General features: G+C 46.2%; 1 protein-coding gene across 12 annotated transcripts in view; it reads right to left on the reverse strand.

Moving 5' to 3' along the window:
• Positions 1-22,224, reverse strand: part of Cracr2a (calcium release activated channel regulator 2A) — a 117,069-nt gene that overhangs the window by 39,288 nt on the left and 55,557 nt on the right. For all 12 annotated transcript variants that reach the window (XR_010043671.1, XR_001199734.2, XR_010043672.1 and 9 more), the window contains 4 exons: positions 20,726-20,872; positions 8,126-8,216; positions 5,041-5,136; positions 2,954-3,141 (listed from right to left, as the gene is read on the reverse strand). Coding sequence is in view for 9 of the 12 variants with exons in the window: in XM_003463295.5 (XP_003463343.2) it covers positions 2,954-3,141; positions 5,041-5,136; positions 8,126-8,216; positions 20,726-20,872 (522 nt within the window). In the remaining 3 variants the exon portion in view is untranslated. The remainder of the gene's footprint in view (positions 1-2,953; positions 3,142-5,040; positions 5,137-8,125; positions 8,217-20,725; positions 20,873-22,224) is intronic.

The raw sequence follows: 22,224 nt of genomic DNA on the forward strand, positions 1-22,224 counted from the left end.
GGCCTCTGTGAGAAAAACAACTCCTTCTGAGGTTTCTGTGCTCGTCTCTCCTTCCTCTTTACAGAATAATAATCATGCGTTTGCCGCAGGACAAGAACAGGCTGAATCAAATCCTGAGCTTACCTCAGACAATCCTAACAAAGCCACAGTGCTTCCCTGGTGCCCTCCTGCAGAGCTGTGGGTTCCTCACATTTTATTACCAATTATATTTAATTTCAACTTAAGGGAAAACAATGTATTTCTCATTATCCAAGTGGGTCCCTGAGTCCTTGTCTGGGACTCAGTTCTGATCAGCACACCATGTACCCAGTCGCCTACTCTTTCCCATGCAGGGTGCTGCAGCCTGGAGCCCAGCCTGGCTCAACAGCTTTTACCCTGCACAGAAAGAGTCATTCAGTGCACAGCCAAGGGCTGCGTTCTCAGTGTGGAATGAAAATCCAATTCCTAAATCACAGGTCTTTAGGACTCCTCTATCCTATCTGCCAGCTGGAGCCTTAAGACTTATATGCATGACATTCACATGCAGATACACCTATATCTACTCTTCTGGTGAACATGCATCTATTCAGACACATACGGATTGCTGTTAACAAAACGAAAGGCTCCCTTGATTAACTGCCCTTAAATGTGCTCTAACCTAGAGGTTCTAACAGTGTATTCCTAGGTAAAATGCAAATTGCAAAGGAAAGAACCTGTGGGTTTTTCTTGTAGTCCTTGACAAGAGGTTTATGGCTCCCTTTAAGGAAGGGCTGTTGGGTTTGTTTTTAGGAAAAGATGTAAAAAATATATTGTAAAGTAAAAAGCACAAGGCCAAAGTCAAACAGAATACTTGCTCTGCTACTGTTTTGTAAAGAAGTGTGTGTGTGTGTGTGTGTGTGTGTGTGTGCATGCTGCACTGAGTATGCTCTGAGACACTGTGTGACAGGAGACCGAAGTCATGAGTGGGGCAGACCATTTCTCAAACATTTATCTTACTGTCCCTGTCGTAAATCACTGACTCAAAAATAAAAGTTAATTAAAAACAGAGCGGTGCTGCTTTTCCCTGACCTGCATCTTTTTATTATCTCTGTTTGCAGGTTCTTTCTTCATCTCATTTGAAGATCTAGTACTCCTACTTTGAGCACCCTCAGATGACAGAAAAATTAATTTTGCCCATCCAGAGTTCTTGCTGATAAATGACTGAGTCTGTTTATTTCTTATCCACCTCCCCTCTCTCAGATGCTCTGGAGAAGCTCAGATGGTACCATCAGGGGACAGAGAGGCATAGAGGGAACCAGTCTGTCCCAAACTTCTGGAAGGAACTTGCTGTGTGGCTTTGAGTCAGTCACTACACACCTCTGAGCCTCAGTTTCTCCATGGATAAAATGAAGGCAGCAGATTGAATATTCAAACCCAGTAGAGTGGCTCTGTGATTCCATTCTGTGGGGAACAAGTCAGGGCCCTGCTGTCACTCTGTCCAAGCTTCCCTGAGTAGGATACATTCTCCTGGGCCATCATGGCTTTCAGATACACGGGATGTTCTGATCTCCTTGAAAAATGCATGGTGACTTTGTGGATTCTACTCCCGCCCTGCCACCCTCTGGAGACTGCAGCTCTGGCTCGGTTAATTAAGACGAGACTTCAGAAGGCTGCGTCCTCACACTGAGCTCCAGCTCTCCAGTGCTGTTTACTCCTGTTACTCTTCTAATTCTTCTGCATTTAGATATTTGCTGCTTTAAGAAGTTGATTGAATTTAAAGAGCTGGAATCCTTAATTCTGTTCATAAAGTTAAGTGCTTACCCTGTGTTGCTCTGCTGTCAATGAGGAGGAACTGATTTTGCTTGTTCACTGTGAAATACACAGTCTTTCTACAATTGGCCGTCCAATAATTGGGACAGAAGGATCTGATTTTGCTTGAGGAGCTATCTTACTGGGATCAAGTTCTCAGTCTGAAAACATTTCCTCTCCATACATGAACACAACTGGCAGACAAGCTGGATTAGACCTGTGCACCCCGGTGTTGCCAGCAGTCAGATAGAATGGGGATTTTCACTCCTAAATGAAGACACTTAAAACATGCAGAGCACTGAGCTCTGGAAAGTGCTGCAGCCCACTACACTGCAGTTAGATGGTCTGCACCCAGGTTCCTTTCAAGAACAGCCACACAATGACCTTTGCAGAAGAAACAAGTGCACCTGTGGAGCAAGGAACAGAGAGTGAAGACTGATCCAGCTGGCTCATTAGTCTCTGGGGTGCCACCAAGCATTTAACATCCTGGGGTGTTACTCAAAACTTCTGAACCTCAGTTTCCTCTCCTGTAAATCAAAGTTGAGAATACAGTGGCAGCTGTATGGTCATATGGGAGACTGCTGAATTACAAACTGAAGTGAAACACAGTCAGGTCCAATGTGGTGCCAAGTGTGGAATGATTTGCAATAGCCATACACAGATAATTAAGTGGTCAAACTGTCACATTTCTCTGCCCTGAGCTTTACAGTGCAAGCCTCTTGCTCCCCAAAAAAGAAAACTGGCTGATTCCTGCTCTGGTGGACCTCTGCCCAGCCAGATGGCCAGGCCTAGTGTCCAGATCCTTACAACACCCTTCACTGGCAAATCAGCCCTGAGAAACATGTGGTTCACTGTAACCTGGGCTCAAAAAGTCTAAGAAGAAAACATTGCTGGATAAGTGCAAGAGAGCTGCAGTGATGATTCCAGAGTCCTGCCATTAACCTGCCTGCTGATGGACAACACATTTTTTAAAGCATGTTATAAACTTCTCAAGGCCAGAGTTATCTAGTTCTTGTCACCTCCAGGCCATTGGTTGCTCAGTGACCTTAGAATCTAGAAGAGTGTTGGTTAGAAGAAACCCTACGGAGCAACAGGCCAAAATTCTTGTTTCACAGGCCAGTGGAGGGTGTATGAGAGCAGACAGTGCCCACAACTGGAGGCAGGGAGGAGAACGGGCCAGACTCACATCTCCTTCTCCTGGTACAGCTTGCAGGCTTCTTGTTGCAGGCTCTCCAGCTGCTGCTGAGCATCCTGCAGCTCCCTCGAGGTGCGCTCCAACTCCTGAGCCAGCTCCTGGTTTGTGAGCTTCAACTTGGTGTTCTCAGTCTTGGTCTCATGCTTGTCATTGTGTAGTGCCATGCACTGCCCCTCCAGCTGGAAAGCAACAGGGAGAAGAGAGGAGTGATCACCATGGACTGGCAGGCTGGCTGGCCTGGCATCTCCTTGCTCTCCCTGTGGAAGGGTGGGACTGTCACTGACCTCAAGCCAAAAGCAGATCTCCTCGAACACCCCAACACCCAGCAGGCAGAGCAGAGCATTCAGGGCTCATGTCTCCTGCCTCTGCCTAGGACCTCTGCTGTACAGGTCAAGGGAGCTGCCCCACTCCACAGGTTCACAAGGCTGGGTGCAGCTCAGTGACAGAGCCCTGATAACTTGTGCCAAGTCACAGGTTCCATCCCCAGAATTGCAAACAAACAAAAACATAACTAGCAAAGAAAATTCCATAATCCACTTGCATCTCTCACCCTGAAGTCAGAGTGCCTTGAGAACTACTCTCCACTTCTTTTATACTCTGAGCCAATTTCTTTCCCTCTATCCTTGATGGGGACAGAGAACAGCTAAGTGGCATTTTTCATGAAGACATCCTTTCCAACTGTGGATGCTGAGAGCGACTTTATTTCCTTACCTTCTCTCAGATAAATAAGTTCAATTTCTTTAATCTTAAAAAAAATCTTTTTATGGCAGCCAAAAGCCCTGTAAATTCTTAGGGAATAACTAAAGTTGTTCAAACAAGCCCTAAACATTTTCTCATGTCCCCAAAGCAACTTTAAACCCATAGCCGCAGCTTTCTCTTGTGATGGCACTTTACAGATCTTCCAGTCCTCTCACTAGAAGAACCACACCAAGGCAAACAGAGCATAATAAATTTCATTTAATGAATGTGGCCAGGCAGGGAAGGAGAAAGCAACAACAATGAATTTCATGTGGCTCTCAAGAGGCCCCTGTGTAATCAGGCAAGCGTGCAGTAATTAAATCGAGTGGCAATCATTCATATGAGGGATAAATCTAATTGCTAAGAATTTAGTGCATAATAGTGAGAAGGCGAGAAGAAGAGAGGTGCGAATGTGGATTAGAAACAGGAAGGTAGCTAGTAGATTCTGCAGTTGACACTGCCTAGTCTAGAAAAAGGAGACCTGAAATCCCAAGCCTGGGTAGCAGCTGCAGGAGCAGCAGAAGCAGCAGAAGCAGCAGCAGCAGCGGTGGCAGCAGTAGCAGGACAGTCCCCAGTCATAACTGAGGTCTCTTCAAGCTTATTTTAATATGCTGCTAAAAATAATGCTCTCTATTCCCAAGGAAGCAACGTGTCTGCGGGGTTCTCCTAGAGCTGAGTGCCTCCCATAACCAGGTGGAAGGATGCAGGAGGTGATCCCCTTGCCCATCCCACCCCGTGACCTGGCTTTAGAGAGAAGACCCCTGGGCATGACACTTGCCTATCTCATCAGCCAGGTGTCCCCAGCCACAGAGACACTGCCTGCATCTTCAGACTATCCCTGGAAGCTCAGGCAGTTAGTAAAGGGTGTTGAGTCTGCACCCATCCTGGTATTATGGGGACCAGCACGAAGTGGCCCAGTGAATCTCATCCAAACCTGTGGCAGACAGGGGAGGGATATGCCTACTTTTGAGAAGTGCTTTCCATCTGGATGGTCCCTGGCCCTCCAAATGCCAGAGCATCCCTATGCCGCTGAGTTTCCCTCTGTTCTCACACAGGCTCCCAGAATCAGGTTCCATTTCAGGCATTCCCATGGTCCCTGGGCATAACTATGAAAATACCTGAGAGCCTTCATGGGGAAGTCAATGGTGACCTTCCAAGTTAAATATCTGGAAATGGAGAAGTTGTTTTTTTCCTGGAGAACACAGGTGACCTTAAATACTACTTTGAAGGACTACATGGCGCTTTTCACAGTAAACAAAAAGTTTTGTGAATATAAGGGACAAGAGTCAGAGACACAGGGGAAAGGAAGAGCCAGGAGCTCTGAGGACAATGAAACCTACCCTTTTCTGCTGCTGGTTGAGTCGTTCCAGCTCTTGCTCCTTGGCAAACAGTTTCTTCTCCAGCTCCTGACTGCGGGCCTGGAACCTCTCTGTGTCCTGCCAAGTGGGCAAGAGGGAACACATGGGGCCTAAGACAGACTCATGAGCAGGTGCTTGGCCTTTGGTGCTGTGACCCTTCCCACCTCACACCAGGGTCTGGCACCTACCCGCCCACCCGTGAGGTCCTGTGGGTATGGTGTGAGGCCCAGGGAGGCACTGTACTGCTCCACCAGCACGCTTGTTCCACTGCTGTGCCCGACACCCCACCACCCCCACCACAGAAACAACCCATGGTCAGTGTGGAATTCAGAGCAGGGAGGACAGAGGTCTCAGCTTGTCTCTAAACAGGCGGGTGGAGAGGAAGGTAGATGAACAGGCTAGATCCCTGAAACTGTTCCTCTACTGCAAGCACAGAGGCACAGCCCTGATGAAGAGGGTTGGCTACTCCAGTTCTCCACTGTGACGGCCACCTCTGATGTCTGTGCCTCTACTCACAAAACCTTCTCTCCTTCTGTCTTTCATTGGACTTCTCCACTCTGAGATGCTGAGGCCTAAAGGTGCAAGCGTGAGGCACAGGCTGTGAGACACAGGGAAGCACTGTGGGAGTCCTGCCTGGTGGAAGGGCCCAGAGCTGGCATCAGGAGACATGGGCTCCAGACCCTGCCTTATCCAGTTGAGTTGCTTCTAGATCATTCACAGACCAAAATCAAAAATCCTCAGGTTAGGATATGGCTCAGTGGTGGGACACTTACCTGACACAGGCAGGGCCCTTGGTTCCATGCCTAGACCCCCAAAAGAACAAAAAGAAAAAAACGCTTGGGCCCTCTGCAGCCTTCACTTGTCAGAGGTAGAACAGACATATGAAGTATGCAGGGAGAGAAAAACTTTAAGTCTCCTATTTCTCCCTGCTGGAGAGCCCTAGAAGTCCCCATGATAGGGAAAGACCCCTTTCCAAGGATAGGTATGAGATGCTAACTTGGGTGGGGTGGCTGGGGGGGGCCCTAGCTGGAAGGTTGGAATGATGGCTGGCAGCGGTAAAGTGGTAAAGCGTTACTGTTCTAGGCTTATAAGCCTTTGGACACCTGTGAGGTTTCCTTGGGTCTTCATCTAGAGATATCACCTGATTCCTGCAGGGTTACGGGGACCAACAGCCTGCGACCATCCTTCCTCATTTATAATAACCAGGTGATGGTGCAGGTGGCACCTGATCAGACAGCTGCTGCTCCAACCACTATTTCTGGAGAATCAGCACCAGGAAACCTGCCACGTTCTGCTTGGCTGCTTCTCATGGAGCAGGTATTCCACAGGCAATGCTGGGACAGCAAGAGGCCAGGGTTCCCTCATGAGCACTGATTTCCCTACACTGTACAGAGTATTAACCCCATCCCACAGCAGAGCACTGAACTGGACTTCCACCTCGATTCTAGGGTACAAATGATTGAGTATCTCCTTCATGGTCAAACACACTACTAAGTGTAAAACAAGGATCCAAACCCGGGTCAGAAGGTCCAGTCTTTTCCAGGGTTCCATAACACTGGATAGTTCCATGGCACTATCCCTTCTCTGTGACCAGGACTGCTGGCACTGCCAAAGATACCTTAAGAGCTTCAATGCTTGAGCCAAAACCATAAGCCTAAGTACTGACCTCTCTGGGCATCTGGTGTGAAGCAGAAGAGACAGTTGAGAGCCGTAGCATCATAGCCAGCCCATCCTAAGGGCTACTAATCTGCTCCTGAAAGTTGTCCTCTGATCACCACCCACTGCCAGCCTCTGTGAAAGCTTGTTTTTGACCTGTAATCATTGCCCCACACAGACAGGGCAAAATGTCCCCCAGAGTCTGTCCCTTCTGCAGAGTGTCATTTGGGATGCTGGGGAGGCTTCTCATCACGGGGTGGAATCTGCTGCTGTTGTAAACTGTAGTAGGTCTGCTGCTGCAAGGTGTGAGCTCTGTCTGCTGTATGCACACCCCTCCTTCCTCCTGCTGAAGGGCGGGGGATACAGAAGGACTCAGAGCTCTCAAAGAACATGGGCGGGCTCGAAATGCTGACAAGCTTCAGTGGTTCTGGGTGAGGAACATGGCCAGATTTTTCCAATTCCCTCTCTGTTTGAGTGACATCTGCAATACTAAATGTAGCTGAGGTGTGGATAATCCAAAGGAACATGTGACTAAAACTTGGTTCAGGGAAGGGGCTGGGACCACACTCCAGGGTTAGTCATGAGAGCAGAGGGGGCTGCTGGTCAAGCTCAAGTGTTTCTGCTGAGAACTCACTAAGTGAAGAGTTCAAGGATGGATAACAGAATATCCTATAGCTTTCTTTTTTTTTTTTAAATGAATATGTTTCCAAAAAAAAGACCCTATTTAGCTTGGCAGGGACAGAATTTCACTAGTCCTGACCTTAGGACAAATAGCAGGACTAGGAAAGGGGCTAAGAATGTGTCAGACTAGGAACAGGGAGGTGAACTTTATACTTTCTCCCATGGTATCTGGGCATGGTGGAGTTTGTTTTTCTTGGTGATGACATTTTCTAGGCATCTAAAGAGAAAAGATGGGCAGCCTTGGTGCTATTGAATGTCCCCTGGGGAGAGCTGCTAGACATGGTGTGAAATGGAGCTGATGTGTTTGGATGGATTTTTGATACAGATCTAGGTATCAGCCAGTGTCTGACTCAACCTCTAGGCTGCTTTACTCATAAAGCATGCACTGCATCCATCCATCCACTTGTGCATCATCAACTGATTGAACAAATATTTGTTGAACATCTGTCATATTCCAGTTATAGGTTTAGAAGCTGAGGATACATTAGTAAGTAAAAGATAAAAATCCTCACTTTTGTGGCAGCAGACAAGAATCAATAAAAATAAACTAGTACAACATATGTCATGTTCAAAGGTGACAAAAGTCTTGGAAAAATAATAAAGCAGAGAAAGAGAGAATCAATAGCACCATGGGACATGGCATTGTGACCTCACATTTGGGATATGTGGTCAGCATAGAAATGTCAGCCCAGCTAGCCCTTGGAGCCAAACCCAGAGGGTGCACACTCACTTTCAGGAGAAACTGCTCCCTCTCACTTTTGATTTGTTGTTCCATCTCCTCATAAAGATGCTGGATTTCTTCATCATAAGCAGCAATTTTCCTACAGAGATGGCAAAAGAAGGGTATGATGGGGTCTTCACTGAGGTCCCCCCCACTCCATTCTCCCATGGCAGTTCTGGGGGTTACTGTATAGATCAGATCAGCCAAGGCTGCACATCCATCTCTCAGCACTGGTGAACTGGGCCAGACATGCAGAGCCCAGCTGTATACACCCCAGCTGTTGGTAGGTCTCCTGCAGCCACACCTAGCCCATCACCACCCCCATACTCATCTGTCCTGCACACTCCTTGGGGCAGCTACCTTGGACACACCTTCCTCACCCTGTGCTATTTCAACACTAGGCCTTTGTCTTTGCTAGACTTACTGCTCCTGCTCCCACTAATCTCCATGTTCATAGACAGCCTGAAGTCAAGTTGGGTGCATTTCTTTCCTGCTCAGCATCTTAGCTAATGTCATTTCTGGCTGGGAAGCTGTCTCCATCTGTCTACACGGGCACTCTCTGACACTGTGCCATCACAGAACACTTAAAAATGTGATCTTAAGTCTGGGTGTTCATTTTTCTCATAAGAGTCTCAGAAGATCCCTTGATGATGACAACAATCTTCACACCCTGTATACAGAGGTATGCATGTCTTCCTTGGGATAACAATTTTCTGTACCCCTTTCTCTCACAATTAGTACTGTCCTTCTAATGCTCCTCCAAATTCAAACAGGAAGGACTTGACCTTAGTGTGTGACCTGAAGCTGGATGTTATTAAATGGTATATCACTAATTCCAAGAAATTGCCTATGTACATCTTTACTCTGACCATACAATGGGAGACCCTCTCTTTGGCCTTCAATCCCTGTCTTCTCCATGTCCTGTTAAAAGAACTCCAGATCTGTGAACAGGCTGATATTATTACAGCTCTACATGCCTGTTTGAATGTGTAACCTGCCATTCTAAACTCCCTTTTATTCAAGAGACTTCAATTCTTGCAGCAATGGCTCTGGTTCTTAGTTCTAGGAGATGCCGTGGAGATTTCTGAGCAAATCAAAGGTTGGGCTGCAGTTTTTCTTCTGAGCCCTCCATCAGTTTACCCATTCCTCCCATGGTCACTTAGGTGTTCCATTTCCAAGGCAGGTCCTTCCTGCTGTCCAAGGCTTTACCATAGCCCAGTTGCAGTCCCCTTCTCATGTGCCACTAGCATGCTATGCTTGTACCCTGGGTACAGACTCAGTAATGAACATTGAGACATCTCAGTGTCATCTTTCTGGTTCTACAGCAACTAGAGATTGGACCTATACAAAGGAAATGGGTGAGAGTCTAAGGTCAGGGTCATTCACAATGACTAGATGCTGAGTTCACATCATTGGCTGTGCCCTCAAAAAGATTGGCTTTCAGCAATTGTATGACAATGGTTTCAGGATGTGCCTAGCAGAAGATAACAGTACTCAAGAAGAGATGATAGTCCTCCAGGAGTTCCACCAGCTGGGGCCTGGCCTTTAGGAAGTTGTTCTCTGTCCCTGGTGTAACAAGTATCTTTGGCCAAGAGTAAGACATCTCTTCTTGGTGAATGATAGATGATTGAGGTTGCTATTTTTGCTCTCAAGTAAGGTATAAAATTGAAAAAAAACCTGAGAAGGAAAGGCCCATGCTATTAGATAGTGAAGTTGGAAGTAGATACAATTTGAAGGAACTTTTAGAAAGCGAGATGGCTTCTTCCTGGCCCCTGGAATTATCTTTCTGTGTTTAAAGAAACACAGATGCTAGGTGGCAAGTGGTTATTGTAATTCAAATACTGTAATCCTTTCTTCTGTCTACCTCATAGTCTGGAAAGCTTATATTTGTAATCCCATTGAAATGTTATGGGAATCCTGGCAAGTTAATTCCAATCAGCCACCTCTGGTATAAGCCATGGCAAAAATAAAGACACTAAGACATGTTCTAGTTACAGGTAGCCAAAGGGTCCTAAGTCTGACCCAGGTGAGAATTCACAGGACAAAGGCCTTGACCCCAGGGCCTGACCCAGAATTTATTCACTTGTGAAGAAGGGAGTGGCTTGAGGATGAGTGGCAGTGGCAATGGCAGAAATTACGTGAGGCTGTGGGTTAGGCTTAGGTAGAAGGCCAGAAAGCATCTCTACAATACGCAGAGAGAACAGTATGCAGAAAGACCAATGTGCATAACTCAACTGGGATAGCATTTAAATGTGCAGGAGACTATTGCTTCAGTTTCTGATATGTAAACTTTTGTGTCCTGGCAAATCATAGCCTCTCATTTTGAGGCTCAAACCCAGTTGACATTCCTGGAGCTATGTGGCTCTGCCATTCCACTGTGCTCAACTGTTTACAGGGAGGCACGAGGTAAGGAAATAGGAAACTGTCAGCTGGATTCAAAGATTATACACCAGTACCTCAGCGAGCCCTGTTAACATTGCTTAAAGAAGTTGAAGGGAGAAGGAAATAGCTTCCTTCAACTGTACATATCGGTGCATGGAAATAGTGCTTGGCTTAATTAATTTGGAAGTAATTGTTCTGCATTCAAGGAGAGCCATCCAAATGGTCTTCTACAAATGATATCAAGGAAAACTTTAGATAGGGATTCCAACAACACAAATACTAATATAGAACTACTGAAGTGAGTTGAGAGCAACTTAAAAATTGACTTGGCTCTGCTAAAGTAATACTAATTATAGTCGGTCATATAAACAGTTTACATGTATGCCTAATAACCAGGCAGGGCATTAATTTTATGATATTATTAAATCTAAAATATTAATTTTGCTCTAAGTTTTACTTGATTAAATTAATACTCTCTTTTTCATGCTCACATGCCAGTTTGCTTGTTCTGAATTAAATTATTTTATAAACAACTTGAAGGAAGGTAGATACAGCCTCTGAAGGCTGCCATAAGGTAGCCCTTGCTCCCAAAGTGTGGGAAACTTCAGTGGGCATCAGTGATCCTGGGCCCAGCCAGTCTCATTCATATAGCCAGTCTTTGGAGAAGCCAGCCTTGTGAGAGTCTCTAGGCCTGAATAGCCTTGTAACAAGTCTGAGGTGGAATGTAGCAGTCTTGGGAATGGGGACCACTAAGATTCTTTTCTCATCAACAGCATTGTGAAGAGGGCCCAGGTTCAGAAGACTTATGTTCTGATCCCTGATCCCAGAACCAGTTCATTTCCTCAAGGTATCCTTCAGGAAATACTCTGACCTCTTCCCATCCTGGGATACTACTTCCCCCAAGTATTGTCAGGATGAGCAAATAGGTGAGTACATGTGACAAGTCTTCAGAACCATGAAGCCTGAAATAAATGTAAGGGATTGTTTATTCCTGTAATTATGATCACACACCTTGGAGGGCAGGGGCGATACTCTCTGAGAGGTGGAGGGTCTTAGCTTGAAGGATGAAAGGGCAGCTGTGGTTAGAAAGGCTCAGAGGCAATCAGAAAATGAAGAAAAAGCTGAGTCAATAAAAGCTCCTGTCAGAACAACCCATTAGCGACGCGAGCTGTGTGTGAGCAGGAACTGCAGAGCCAAAGCCTGTGTCTGCGGGGATCCGCAGTGGCTGTGAGAGTGGTAATGGTGAGAGGCATCTAAAAAGATCTGCACATATGGTGAGCTGCGTTCCAGCCAAGCACACCACATTCTACCCTCAAAGGAAAGAGACAATGCATCACGTCTGCTTATTACATGCATCTTTGTCACCATCATCTCTAAAACCACTCATATCACGTAATCACATAAACACACTCTACAGTCTCCTCTTTGAGGAGTCCCTCATCTTTTCCAACCCTTTGTCTAAACTCTTTCATACACTATATCTCCATTTGACTACTGTGCATTTAATTTCCAATAATCCTGAACTATTGGGGTTTCATCTGGGTTGGGGCTGTCTCTATTAGACTATGAATGCTCAGACTTTTATATCACCCACAGGGCCTGTGCTCAAAATGCTAATGAAGAGCTGTAACAACTCAATTTACAACTCCGTACCAAGCTCAGAAGCTTGTGGAATCATTTTGCAGGAACACTAGATTCCAGGAGAACAAAAGAATTTCAGGGTTGGAATGTCTGTTTGATTCATCCACTTCCTTTTTCCATAGTTACAATCTTTGCCTCAGTATCTGCATTGAGTATTTAACCAAACTGGGCTAGACCATCTCTGGTGACAGCAACTTGTTGTCTAAGCAGTACTTTTATCTGGGAATATTATGGCTCACAGAAATTTGTCTTACAATGACCTTATCCCTTGCTGTCTGACAGCTTTTCAAATATTTGAGAACAGCATCAAGTTCAAGGAGTTGCCTCAAGTTCAGGCCACGTTTCTCTACTTCATTTGATTTTGTCTCATACCAATTTTGTTTACTTATTTATTTTGTAAGTCTGTATGGTTTCCTTCACTTCTCTTTGAATGGGTCCGTATTATTTTTCCCAAGGCAAGGACCTGCAAACTGAATGCCCCCTGCACAACTCTGATTAGTACAGATCTGAGAGCCTCCTCTCCTGTTCTACGAGGTTCACATCCATTCATGCAGCCTAGAATCACAGGGACTCTTTTTGGCAGGCACATCATAGTTGATGAACGAGGAATACATTTGTCAAAGAAAACTTCTGAATCTTATTTCCGTGTGATCATTTTTGCTTTAAAGGTTGTGCCACTGACTCCTACCTCTCCTACTTTGGACTTCTGCTATTGCTTATTGAACACAGAAGAGAGTCTCAAATGTAACTCTGTTAGATTTCATATTTATTAGTCCCAGTGCATCTTTCCAGCTTGTTACTCTATACATGGATCCCAGGTGACCATACAGCACATTAAATGACCTTCTAAGTTTTACTGGTACTTCAAATTTAACATGCATGGAGAATTCAAACTAAATAATCTGTAGGTTAACTTTTATAATTTATCTGAGAATTATTTAGAGGAGTGTTTTTAAAATATAAAAATTGTTGCTTTCTAGTTTTATTGCATGACAGCAAGGGAATTCCTTTGGACTCTCTTACCCTCTTGTTCTGTAGCTAAAAACATCAGTTTTCTAACTTTTTTGAGAAAAATACATATTTTATTTGTAACATATACAAGTCTATCCTAATGCCTTAAGTTCGATGGCTTAAAATACTTTGTTCTTTAGCCTAATGTTTAGAGATAAATTTGTTTAAGTAAACAAATTTATAATTCTTATTTTAGTCAAATTTTTCCCCCAAAAGATCCTGCCTATGTATATTGCTGCTATATTGTTTGATATGTAAAAATTTATATATGTTGGGTCCTCTTTGTGGATGGAGTTTTTTTTATTTCTACAAAACATTTCCCTTTATCTCTCTTAATTTATGCCATTAGTAAAAATGTTAAGAAAGGATAGCAACCTGTAATAGAGCTTTCTGAAGTATTAATTAATAATGTGTGGATACAACTATTCAACTTGGCTTTACTGGCCATTCTTAAAGCACTCCTTCCAGCATCCAACAGTGTCTATTTAATGATCTCTTTCTCTGCTATCGGAGCCTAGTCTTTTGGAGCTACATAAGGTGGGAAGGAGGAAGAAGATGAACGAGAAGGGAGGAAAAGACACCTTAGCGAGAGACGAGGACAACTTTGTGTGTGTGAGGGGCAAGTGTGCAGGAATAATAAAGCATTAAAAGGCAGAATACGGGGACGGATTAAATCCAAGGTACCTCAGCCCAGAGAATTAAGTATGGGGAAATCTATGCATCACCACTGATTTTACACAGGGTTGATTAAGCCCTTTTTAAAATACTACTCTAGGTCAAATAATCTATATTTACATTATACTCTCTGCATAACATAAATTTAACATCTGAGAACAAGTCCAGTGCTGCAGTAGCAGGGAAGAAAGGGGCAGATCAAAAAGGTCACACACCCTTACGTAGACCCATGGCACCCTACTGAGTGCAGAATGATAGTGACACAGTGAGTTCAGACAGGGATAGATCTGAAAGAGCGAGTCCCCCTGAGGCTAGGACAAAAAAATCCAAGTTCAAATAACTCAGGATAAAATGTCACCTGGATGTCTGTCTCGTGAATGTTCTCAGCCTATAGGATGCACCTATGTGGATGTATGCGTGTGTGTGCACGCATGCACACGTATGGGAACGAGAGTGTGTGTATTGTTAGGGCCCTGGATAGCTGAGGATGGAGATGTGCAAGGAAGCGGAGTAGGGAAATTGTGATTCTAATATATACACCAGGCTCAGGTTGTAATTTACATACAAGGCTTTACAGATCACGGGCAGGAAACTAGAAGGTGAGATGCAGTTAGCAATAACTTACCCTGCCAGCCTCCCACAGGGGCTGTGAAGATTAATTAACCTTCACAAAGTGCTCTGCCCAGGGAGAGCTAAGGTGCTAGCTACCCTGGTGTAAAGCATTCCTACTCAGCTCCGTGGGGGCTCCAGTTAATGGCACAGAGGCCAAGGCCTTCCTGCCAGCCACAGAACTCTGCTTGCAAGAAATTCTTTTTTCCTCCTCCCTCTCTCCCGTGCCTCCACTTACAGCAAAAAAAGCTGTGGGGATTTCAGAAGGTCTCAGCAAGTCAGCCAGTTTACTCCTAGGTTCTAGGCAGGGATGCACTGAAATAATCCCAAGAAAAAATAATTTCTTTTCTGTCAAAGAGTAGCCTTAGCCTTGGCAGAGTGAGTGGCATTTGTTTAGGCTGCAGACATATTTCAGGAACTTCAACTTGAGGCAGGGTCTCAGAAGTGCCCGCCAGCCTTGGCATATTTGTCACTGTGATATGTGTTTCCTTGTGGGTGGGCAGCGGTCAGAGCCATGTGCCTCATGGTCTGAAAAAGACAGGCAACAGGAAGATGTAAAGGCAGAGAGTGCAGCCCTTCTCCCTGGCAGGTCATGAGCTTAGAAAGTATGCAGTCTAGACATAGAAACTTAAATATCGCATCGCTTTTCCTATATGGGCAAACCCGAAGTATAAGTAATTTAAAGAGTAAAACAAAAGAGATGATAGGAAACAGGAAGGAAGACTTTGCAAAGATGGTAAGGAGGCCCAGGGACAGGGGGAAAGGGGAGGGCCAAGAAGGGAAGCGGAAGTGAAGAGGATGAAGATGTGACATGTACATATACTAATTCCCCCAAGATGAATGTAGCCGTCACAAACACATACCACAAAACAGTGTGCATTCCCAAACCCCTTGTTTTGCATGTGAAGGAAATGAGGGACGAACCACAAAGTAGCCAAATTACCAAGGTCCAGAGACGGGAAGAACACAGGCCTTGACTCTGGGTCCCAAGGTTTTATCCATAGCACGGCAGGGTCTTCCCAAACTGCCCAGTGAGTGGGGCTGACAGTGCCGAAGTCTGCCCTCAGGACTGTCAGGGTTTCAATTCCATCCCATCCAGTGTGAAGTGTGGACCCACTGTACTGCCCAGCCCGCAGGAGATGGGCAGCACCTGGTTCCCAACCTCCTTGACCGCAATGTGCAGGGCCCTGATGGGAGCACCCTCAGAGAGGAAAGCAGGAGCTGGGCTTGTGCTCGGGCCAAAAGAGGCAGGTAGGGACTCAGGCTCAGCACTGCCCCCTGCTATCTTTCTTAGGCACTGCAGTCTTTGCAAAATGGAAATGTCCTGTGCTTTTCACCTTCTCCTAAACCCAGTCTCTCCCTGCTTCAGTAAGTGGCTGACTGTCGCAGTCCCTCTGTGTCTCTGTCTCTCTCACACATAGGTGCACAAGCGATGAGAGTGTAGATGATGGAAAGGAAAACATAAGGGTTTGTAGAAAATTCTGCAAAGGTTGTAAAATCACCAATTGAATTTTCAAGATGGATGGTTTCTTCCTAATTAGATTCTGCTGCCTTGTGTAAAACCAACTTTGCAGTTGCCTGCCTTTCCCCATAAAGTGAAGTGTTCTTCATTATTCAGGTTTACAAATCATGTGCCCGGTATACGTGTAGCATAAACAGCCCTCGCCTTTCCATTTGCTCACAGGGCAATGCTAACAATGTAGTTCTGCCTCACATGGTAATTTGCCCTTAAAATACACGAATTTGATTAAGCTGGTGCCTCTTCCAGTGTCCTCACAAGAACTTGTCAAACTCACCCTCGGAGAAGATGCAAAGTACAATTGGAAAGATCCAGGGGCGTACTTTATGCAGGCTGGTACCTTTTGGAAAAACAGGCTAGAGCAGCATGTCTTTAAGCATGATCTGTGGCCTGCTTGTGTCAGAAACACCTGGGGTCTGTGCCAAGATGACCACTCCTGATCCTTCTCCCTAAGACAGTCAGATCTAGATTCTTATATGAAAGAGCCTAGGAATCTACTTTTAAGAGTCCTCCAGTAATTCCACAGCAGGACAGCATTCCAAAGGGCCACTTTCAATGTATGCACTATTGCTCTATCTGGAGGCAAGGCCAGGAACATGACATCATCCCTGCTTGGCGAATGTTCTCCTGTCCCGAACCATACACTGCAGCATACTAATTCACAAAGGCTGGATCCCATGTTTATAGCTGGGCTGCCTGTCAGGTGGGTCCTTTCCAGTCTGGTCCCCCCTCACCCCTTGCGAGCCCAAAGAAACCACTCTAGACAGAAAGGGTGTGCATGCGGCTGAAGAGGGGGCAAGTGAAGTGGCCCTGAGCTCCCAGAAAACTACTTCTGGCCTGATTGAAACAGATGAGGCAAAACTGGCTAGCCAGACAAGGCACAGGCGCCAAAGAGAGTCTGGGGTGTTGCAAAGCTTGCCAAGGCTAAGCGTGGTCCTCTGATGGTGCAGCAGACAGGGTGGCATCCCAAGGCTACTGAACCGCATGCAGAAGGTAGAGTAGGGCCAGGGCTGACATCTGATCTAGAAAGTACTTTAGTTCTGCAGCGAGCTCTGAGCTCTCCCAGACACAATGTAATTTATCTTTATCCCAATACTTTAAAAATACAGACTTCAAACTCTTACCCAAGACTAAGAAAATTGGGCCTCCTGGGGTGGAAGCCCAGCATCCCTGAATGAATCTGTGGAAAGGTCTGAATCTACTGCTGCTCCAAAATGCATCTTTCTATGTCTCCTGGAGATTTAAACCTCCACTCACAAAAAAAAAAAAAAAAAAAAGAAAAGAAAAGAAAAGAAAAGAAAGAAAGAAAGAAAGAAAGAAAAGAAAAAGAAAAAGATAAAGATAACTTCAAGGAATGCTTTACAGGTAAAGAAATTCTGATGGTTGGAAGTTCTCCCTAGTGTCAAACCGTATCTCTAGCCCTCATGCTAAGATGCACAGATCTCTGAATTTCCGCACTGAGAAAGCAGATGAGTGTAGTTCAGTTTCAGTCAAACCCCCACATCCTCAGAGAGAAGTTGGGGCACGGAAGAAAAAATCTCACTCGAAAGGTCAGCAGAGGCACTATTCCTCACCTTGTGCCAGGGGGCTGTGGCTGCCTCCCAGTGGACACACCTCAGTCCAGCACTGTACCCAGGATTCTGATCCCAAAGCTGACACCCTAACCTCTGCTCAAAGGAGAAGGGATAGGAGACTAGATGTTTCAGACTCCCAACCTCCACGTCTCAATTCTACACACAAAGTACCTGGATATCTTGGCAAAATGTAGAGTCGTGGAGCTGGGGGAAGCCTGAGATTCTGCATACTTGTAGGACATTTCCAGGTTCAAATATGCACTTTTAAAAATCCATAGTGGTGAGGTGAGGAAGGCCCTGGTTATTTCTGATAAGAATAGGACTCTGTTATCTGCTAGAAAGATTGTTGCCAAGCCTCCAACTCCTCAGGGGCACCTACCTGTCTTCCTCTGGGCACATGGGGTGAACAGAACAGGAAGCTGGGTGGACTTTTTTACTCACTGCATTAATCCTGTGACTCTGATGCCACAGCTCAGCCCTGAGAGCTGGGGACAGGAAGTGCATCCTCTCTAAGCCAGGTTACGTGTCATTTTCTTTGACCTCTGTAGAGAAGAAACAGGGTGTGCAGTTTGCCAAAGAGGAGGGAGTAGAGGACACACTGCCCATGGCAATGTGTCCTCTGCTCCACACTGCACAGCTCTGGGTCCAGCCTGTGCTGGGTTGGTGTGATCATCAACCTCTCAGGGAATGACAGAGACTCTCTGTTCTCCTTGCCTAGCTCAGCCTGATGAAATGCTCGCTCTGGATCTGATCACACTCCATGGTGCCCAGCTCTGGCCAGCATAGCTGTTTGACTTGGAATCTCCTCTCCATGGTCCTGGCCAGGTGCACATTTTCCCATGGAGCTGAAATGTCCTTTGTTACTGGACAAGGAGGGTGAGGCATGGCCTGAGGACATGGCAGCTTCCTGGGTTCTCCAGATTCTGCCTGGCCTTAAGCCAGTGCCAGTACTTTGCCTGACTTCCTTTCCCCGCAAGCTCAGCCTCTTAACTCAGTTCCAAAAGATGTCTCGAAACCACTTAACTTTACCCTGCATCCTCTGTAAAGAATTTAAACTAAATACTCATTGGTTAATACAGATTCTATATTCCAACAGGGATTTCCAGTTTCTTGAATTCTGAACTGCAGGTGGCCTTAGAGATAGTCAGTCCCAATAGCAAGTTGTGACTGACCTTTAAAACAAAATAAAAGAGAAGCTAATCAGAAGTACCAAAGTGGGTCTCCTGTAGTAAAGGCAAGTAACATTTCATGAAACCTTTCAGCACCCTCCCCCCCCCATACACACACATACTAGATGGATAGATAGATAGATAGATAGATAGGGATTGTAAAGTGAAATGTGTTCTCTCTGGCAAGTCACAAACACAAAATCTGAAAAATGCCAATCCCATTCACTTGTGTGGTCAATAAAGAAATAGGCACAGAGAGGGAAGGTAAGTTTTCTGAAGTCACACAGCTCGTCCATGGCTGTGCCCAGCTAAGAATCCCATGTCTATCTGTCTCCTCCAGGGCACTGCTCTCCACCACCTGCAGTTCTCTGGTTCTGTGCCCAGAGAGCATGCCTGCAATAAGACTGGCAGTGACCTTAGCTGGGTTCAACAGCTGAGGGCTGGCTTGATCAGTGGACTTGAGGCAGGTGTGGCCAGCAGGGGCATCCACTGGGGCATAAAGCGGCCGATCCTTGGCTGGGATATTTCTGCACAACAGCCAAGAGTGGTCTTGACTTTCATCTTAAGAACTTTCAAAGCAATTACTAAATGAGGGCAGGAGCACTTCTCAGGCGGCTCTCAGCTGGACATCAGCATGAAGAGGCTCTGAGAGGCTCTCTAGCACATGAAGCGTCACCTCGCAGGAGGCTGCGGGCAGAGCTGCAGAGCCCACCACCCCACCCTTCCTAGACGCAGCCACCTTCCTTAGAGGAGAAGAGATCCATTCCTTCTAGAGGGGCCCTTCAGCTCTGCTGTGACTCATCCAGGACTCAACATGGGGTCAGAGGGACTGTGGGTGAGGTGTGGTCAGCAACTAGTCTAGCTTCCTTGCCTTCAAGCCAGAAACCAGAGCTCAGAGAGCCAAGACTTGAACAGGGTCATTGTCTGTGGCTCCTAACTCCCAGCCTCTACTGCTCGCTCGGATCATCTGGATGTTAACAAGATGTTTGCATGCTAAAAACAAAGCTCCTAGATGTCTTACAAAATTCAGACTCATGGGGCCAGGTGAGGCCTGGGAGTCTGCATGCTCCTACAGCAAATACTGGTGCTATCCTTGCCGCTCGTCCACTATTACACTTCTACATCCTGCTGTGCAGAAAGAGAAAACAAACTTAACTGTACCTCTCTGTGTCAAAACTCAAACATTCTACTTCAGCTAGATAAATCTTCCACAACTAACAAAGACACTCAGTTAAGACAATTACTATTCTCTTGGCATTCATTGGTTACTTGTATGTGAGAAATGTTTTCAACACCTCATATACTGCATGGAACTCTGTGAGAGACAGTATTGTAGACAAGGAAACTGAGGCTCAGACAGCTGAAGTAATTTGGCTTAAATTGTGCAGCCAGTAAGTAGCAGAACCAAGGTTTAAGCCCAGCTCTGCCTGGTTCCATGGCTCACCTGGTGACAGCTGCACACAGGAGTTCCTCTTGTCCTTCCCTTCCCCTGGGTTGTTCTCCACAATGCTCTGACCATCCTCAAGCCACAGTGTGACTCCCCAGCCTCAACTTCCCAAGAATGCCGAAGAATGCTGGGCCCAGAGCACAGTGAGAGTCCATCTGGAGTTAGGGGAGGCCCAGAATGCTGGGGCTTCCTGCCCACCACTTTTTGGCCACCAGGCTGTGATTGCTAGCTGCCACTTACGAAGCTGTGCGTTTTAAAGCATTTTACCTACCCTTCCTGGACCATGATTTCCTCATCTGTAAAATTTTGGCAATACTAGAGCATTCCTATTCCCAAGGGTCACTGTGAGACTCAAAGGAGCTAGTGTACATACAGCATTCAGAACAGCACCTAGCATCCAGTCAGTGCTTAATGCATGTGACCAAGGCTTCAAAGTGACAGAGTGTGAAAGCCACAGGACCCTGCCTCCACTTGGGTAGGTATTGATAAGAGGGGTCACAATATGTTTTGGGGGAAACATAAGAGAAAATGTTTCTGGTCTCCACACATAGCCAGAGAGAGCTGTCGAGACAGGCTACCCACTTTTTAAGGGCGCATTCTAGTTCGTTCTTCTCCTCGTGGGCTTCTTGGAGCTGGGAGAAGATCCTAGTCAGGAAATCTTCGAAACTGGACAGCAGGTGAGGCTCATCTTTCTTCAGCTGCAGCCAGAGTTGTTTGACATCACTTTCACTGGGAGAGAAGGAGGGAGTTAGGTACAAGCAGAAGAATGAGGTTCTGTGGGAAGGAAACAGAAACATAAGCATGGCAGTGGCTGTGGTTTATAGAGTGTCTGGTGTATGTGAGCTCCTTTATGCACATCAGCTCACTGGTCCTCAGCAACTTTCGGAGCCGGTTACTCTATAACAGATGAGGACCTGGAGGTAGACAGGACACAGTTACTGCTGGGACCGATGGAGTCAGGTCACACTCCAGGTGCCCCAATTCCCACATCAGCCTCTTAAACCCACTTCCCTCCACAGCTTCTGTTCTCCAGATCCCTCTAGGAGGGTTGGAGGTGCTGAGCACACATAGAGAGGCATCCACCGCATCAAAAAACAAGCACATCACAACACCAGGAGGAAGAGAGGAGGCTAGGCGCCAGGGCGAGTGAAGACAAAGGCTGCACAGCTAAAGGAGAAAGCTGTCACCCAGAGAAGGATGGTCCTCACCACTGAGAGGCAGATGTGCCATCAGGTGGGTGGCTGGACACAGCTGTCACTGCAGGGAAGAGAAGGGAGTATGCTGTACCCACTGGGGTGTGCTGATGCAGGGGGTGACTGCACCAGGAAGGGAATGAGCGAGTCTGAATGACATGGGGAAGTTGGAGGATCCAGGGGCAGACAGAGACAAGATAGAGTGACAGATCTAGAAGCTTCCCCCAGGAACAGGCACAGGTGGAGCCTGCAGTAACAGCAGAGATGGACGGTGGGCCCCACTGATCATGGAGGGCCCTGGAGAGGAGCAGCAGCCTGGGATCTGCTCTCCCTTCCCCAACAGGGAAACTACACCAGTGGTCAAAGTAAGTCACACATAAATCTGATTTGTGCCCCACTGAATTCTCAAACAGATCTGAGACTAGCTATGACCTGGGTGCCTCAAAATAAAAAGTAAAATCCTTCATGCTTATGTAATAAGTGCTGTATTTCCAAAACTTGCCTGGGAAGTAATATTTGATAGGCCCACGTTATCAGTGCACTTGGGCATAGATATTACTCTCTGTATTCAGCAGAAAAGAGGCCTTGTGCCTGATCACCCCCTGTCTTTCTTTCCTCCTCTTTTCCTCTGGACTTTGCTCCTTTGCTTCCTTCCTTCCTTGTTGCCATCTCATACATTCATGCTCATTGAGACCATCCATCCATCCATCCATCCACCCAACTGATACTGATTATCACCTATTATAACCTTAGTACTGTACTGAATGACATCAGGGAATCTGGGGACAAGAGAAAGGAGAAAGACAATCTCTATTTTGCCAAGAGAGTTCCATTTTCCTCATACAAACCACCCTGGGGGGTGTTCCCTGGAATGAATGAACACCATGT

This window comes from Cavia porcellus, unplaced genomic scaffold (assembly GCF_034190915.1).
Source record: "Cavia porcellus strain 051 isolate PalLab524CR breed Dunkin Hartley unplaced genomic scaffold, mCavPor4.1 scaffold_27, whole genome shotgun sequence".
NCBI classification, from domain to species: domain Eukaryota; kingdom Metazoa; phylum Chordata; class Mammalia; order Rodentia; family Caviidae; genus Cavia; species Cavia porcellus.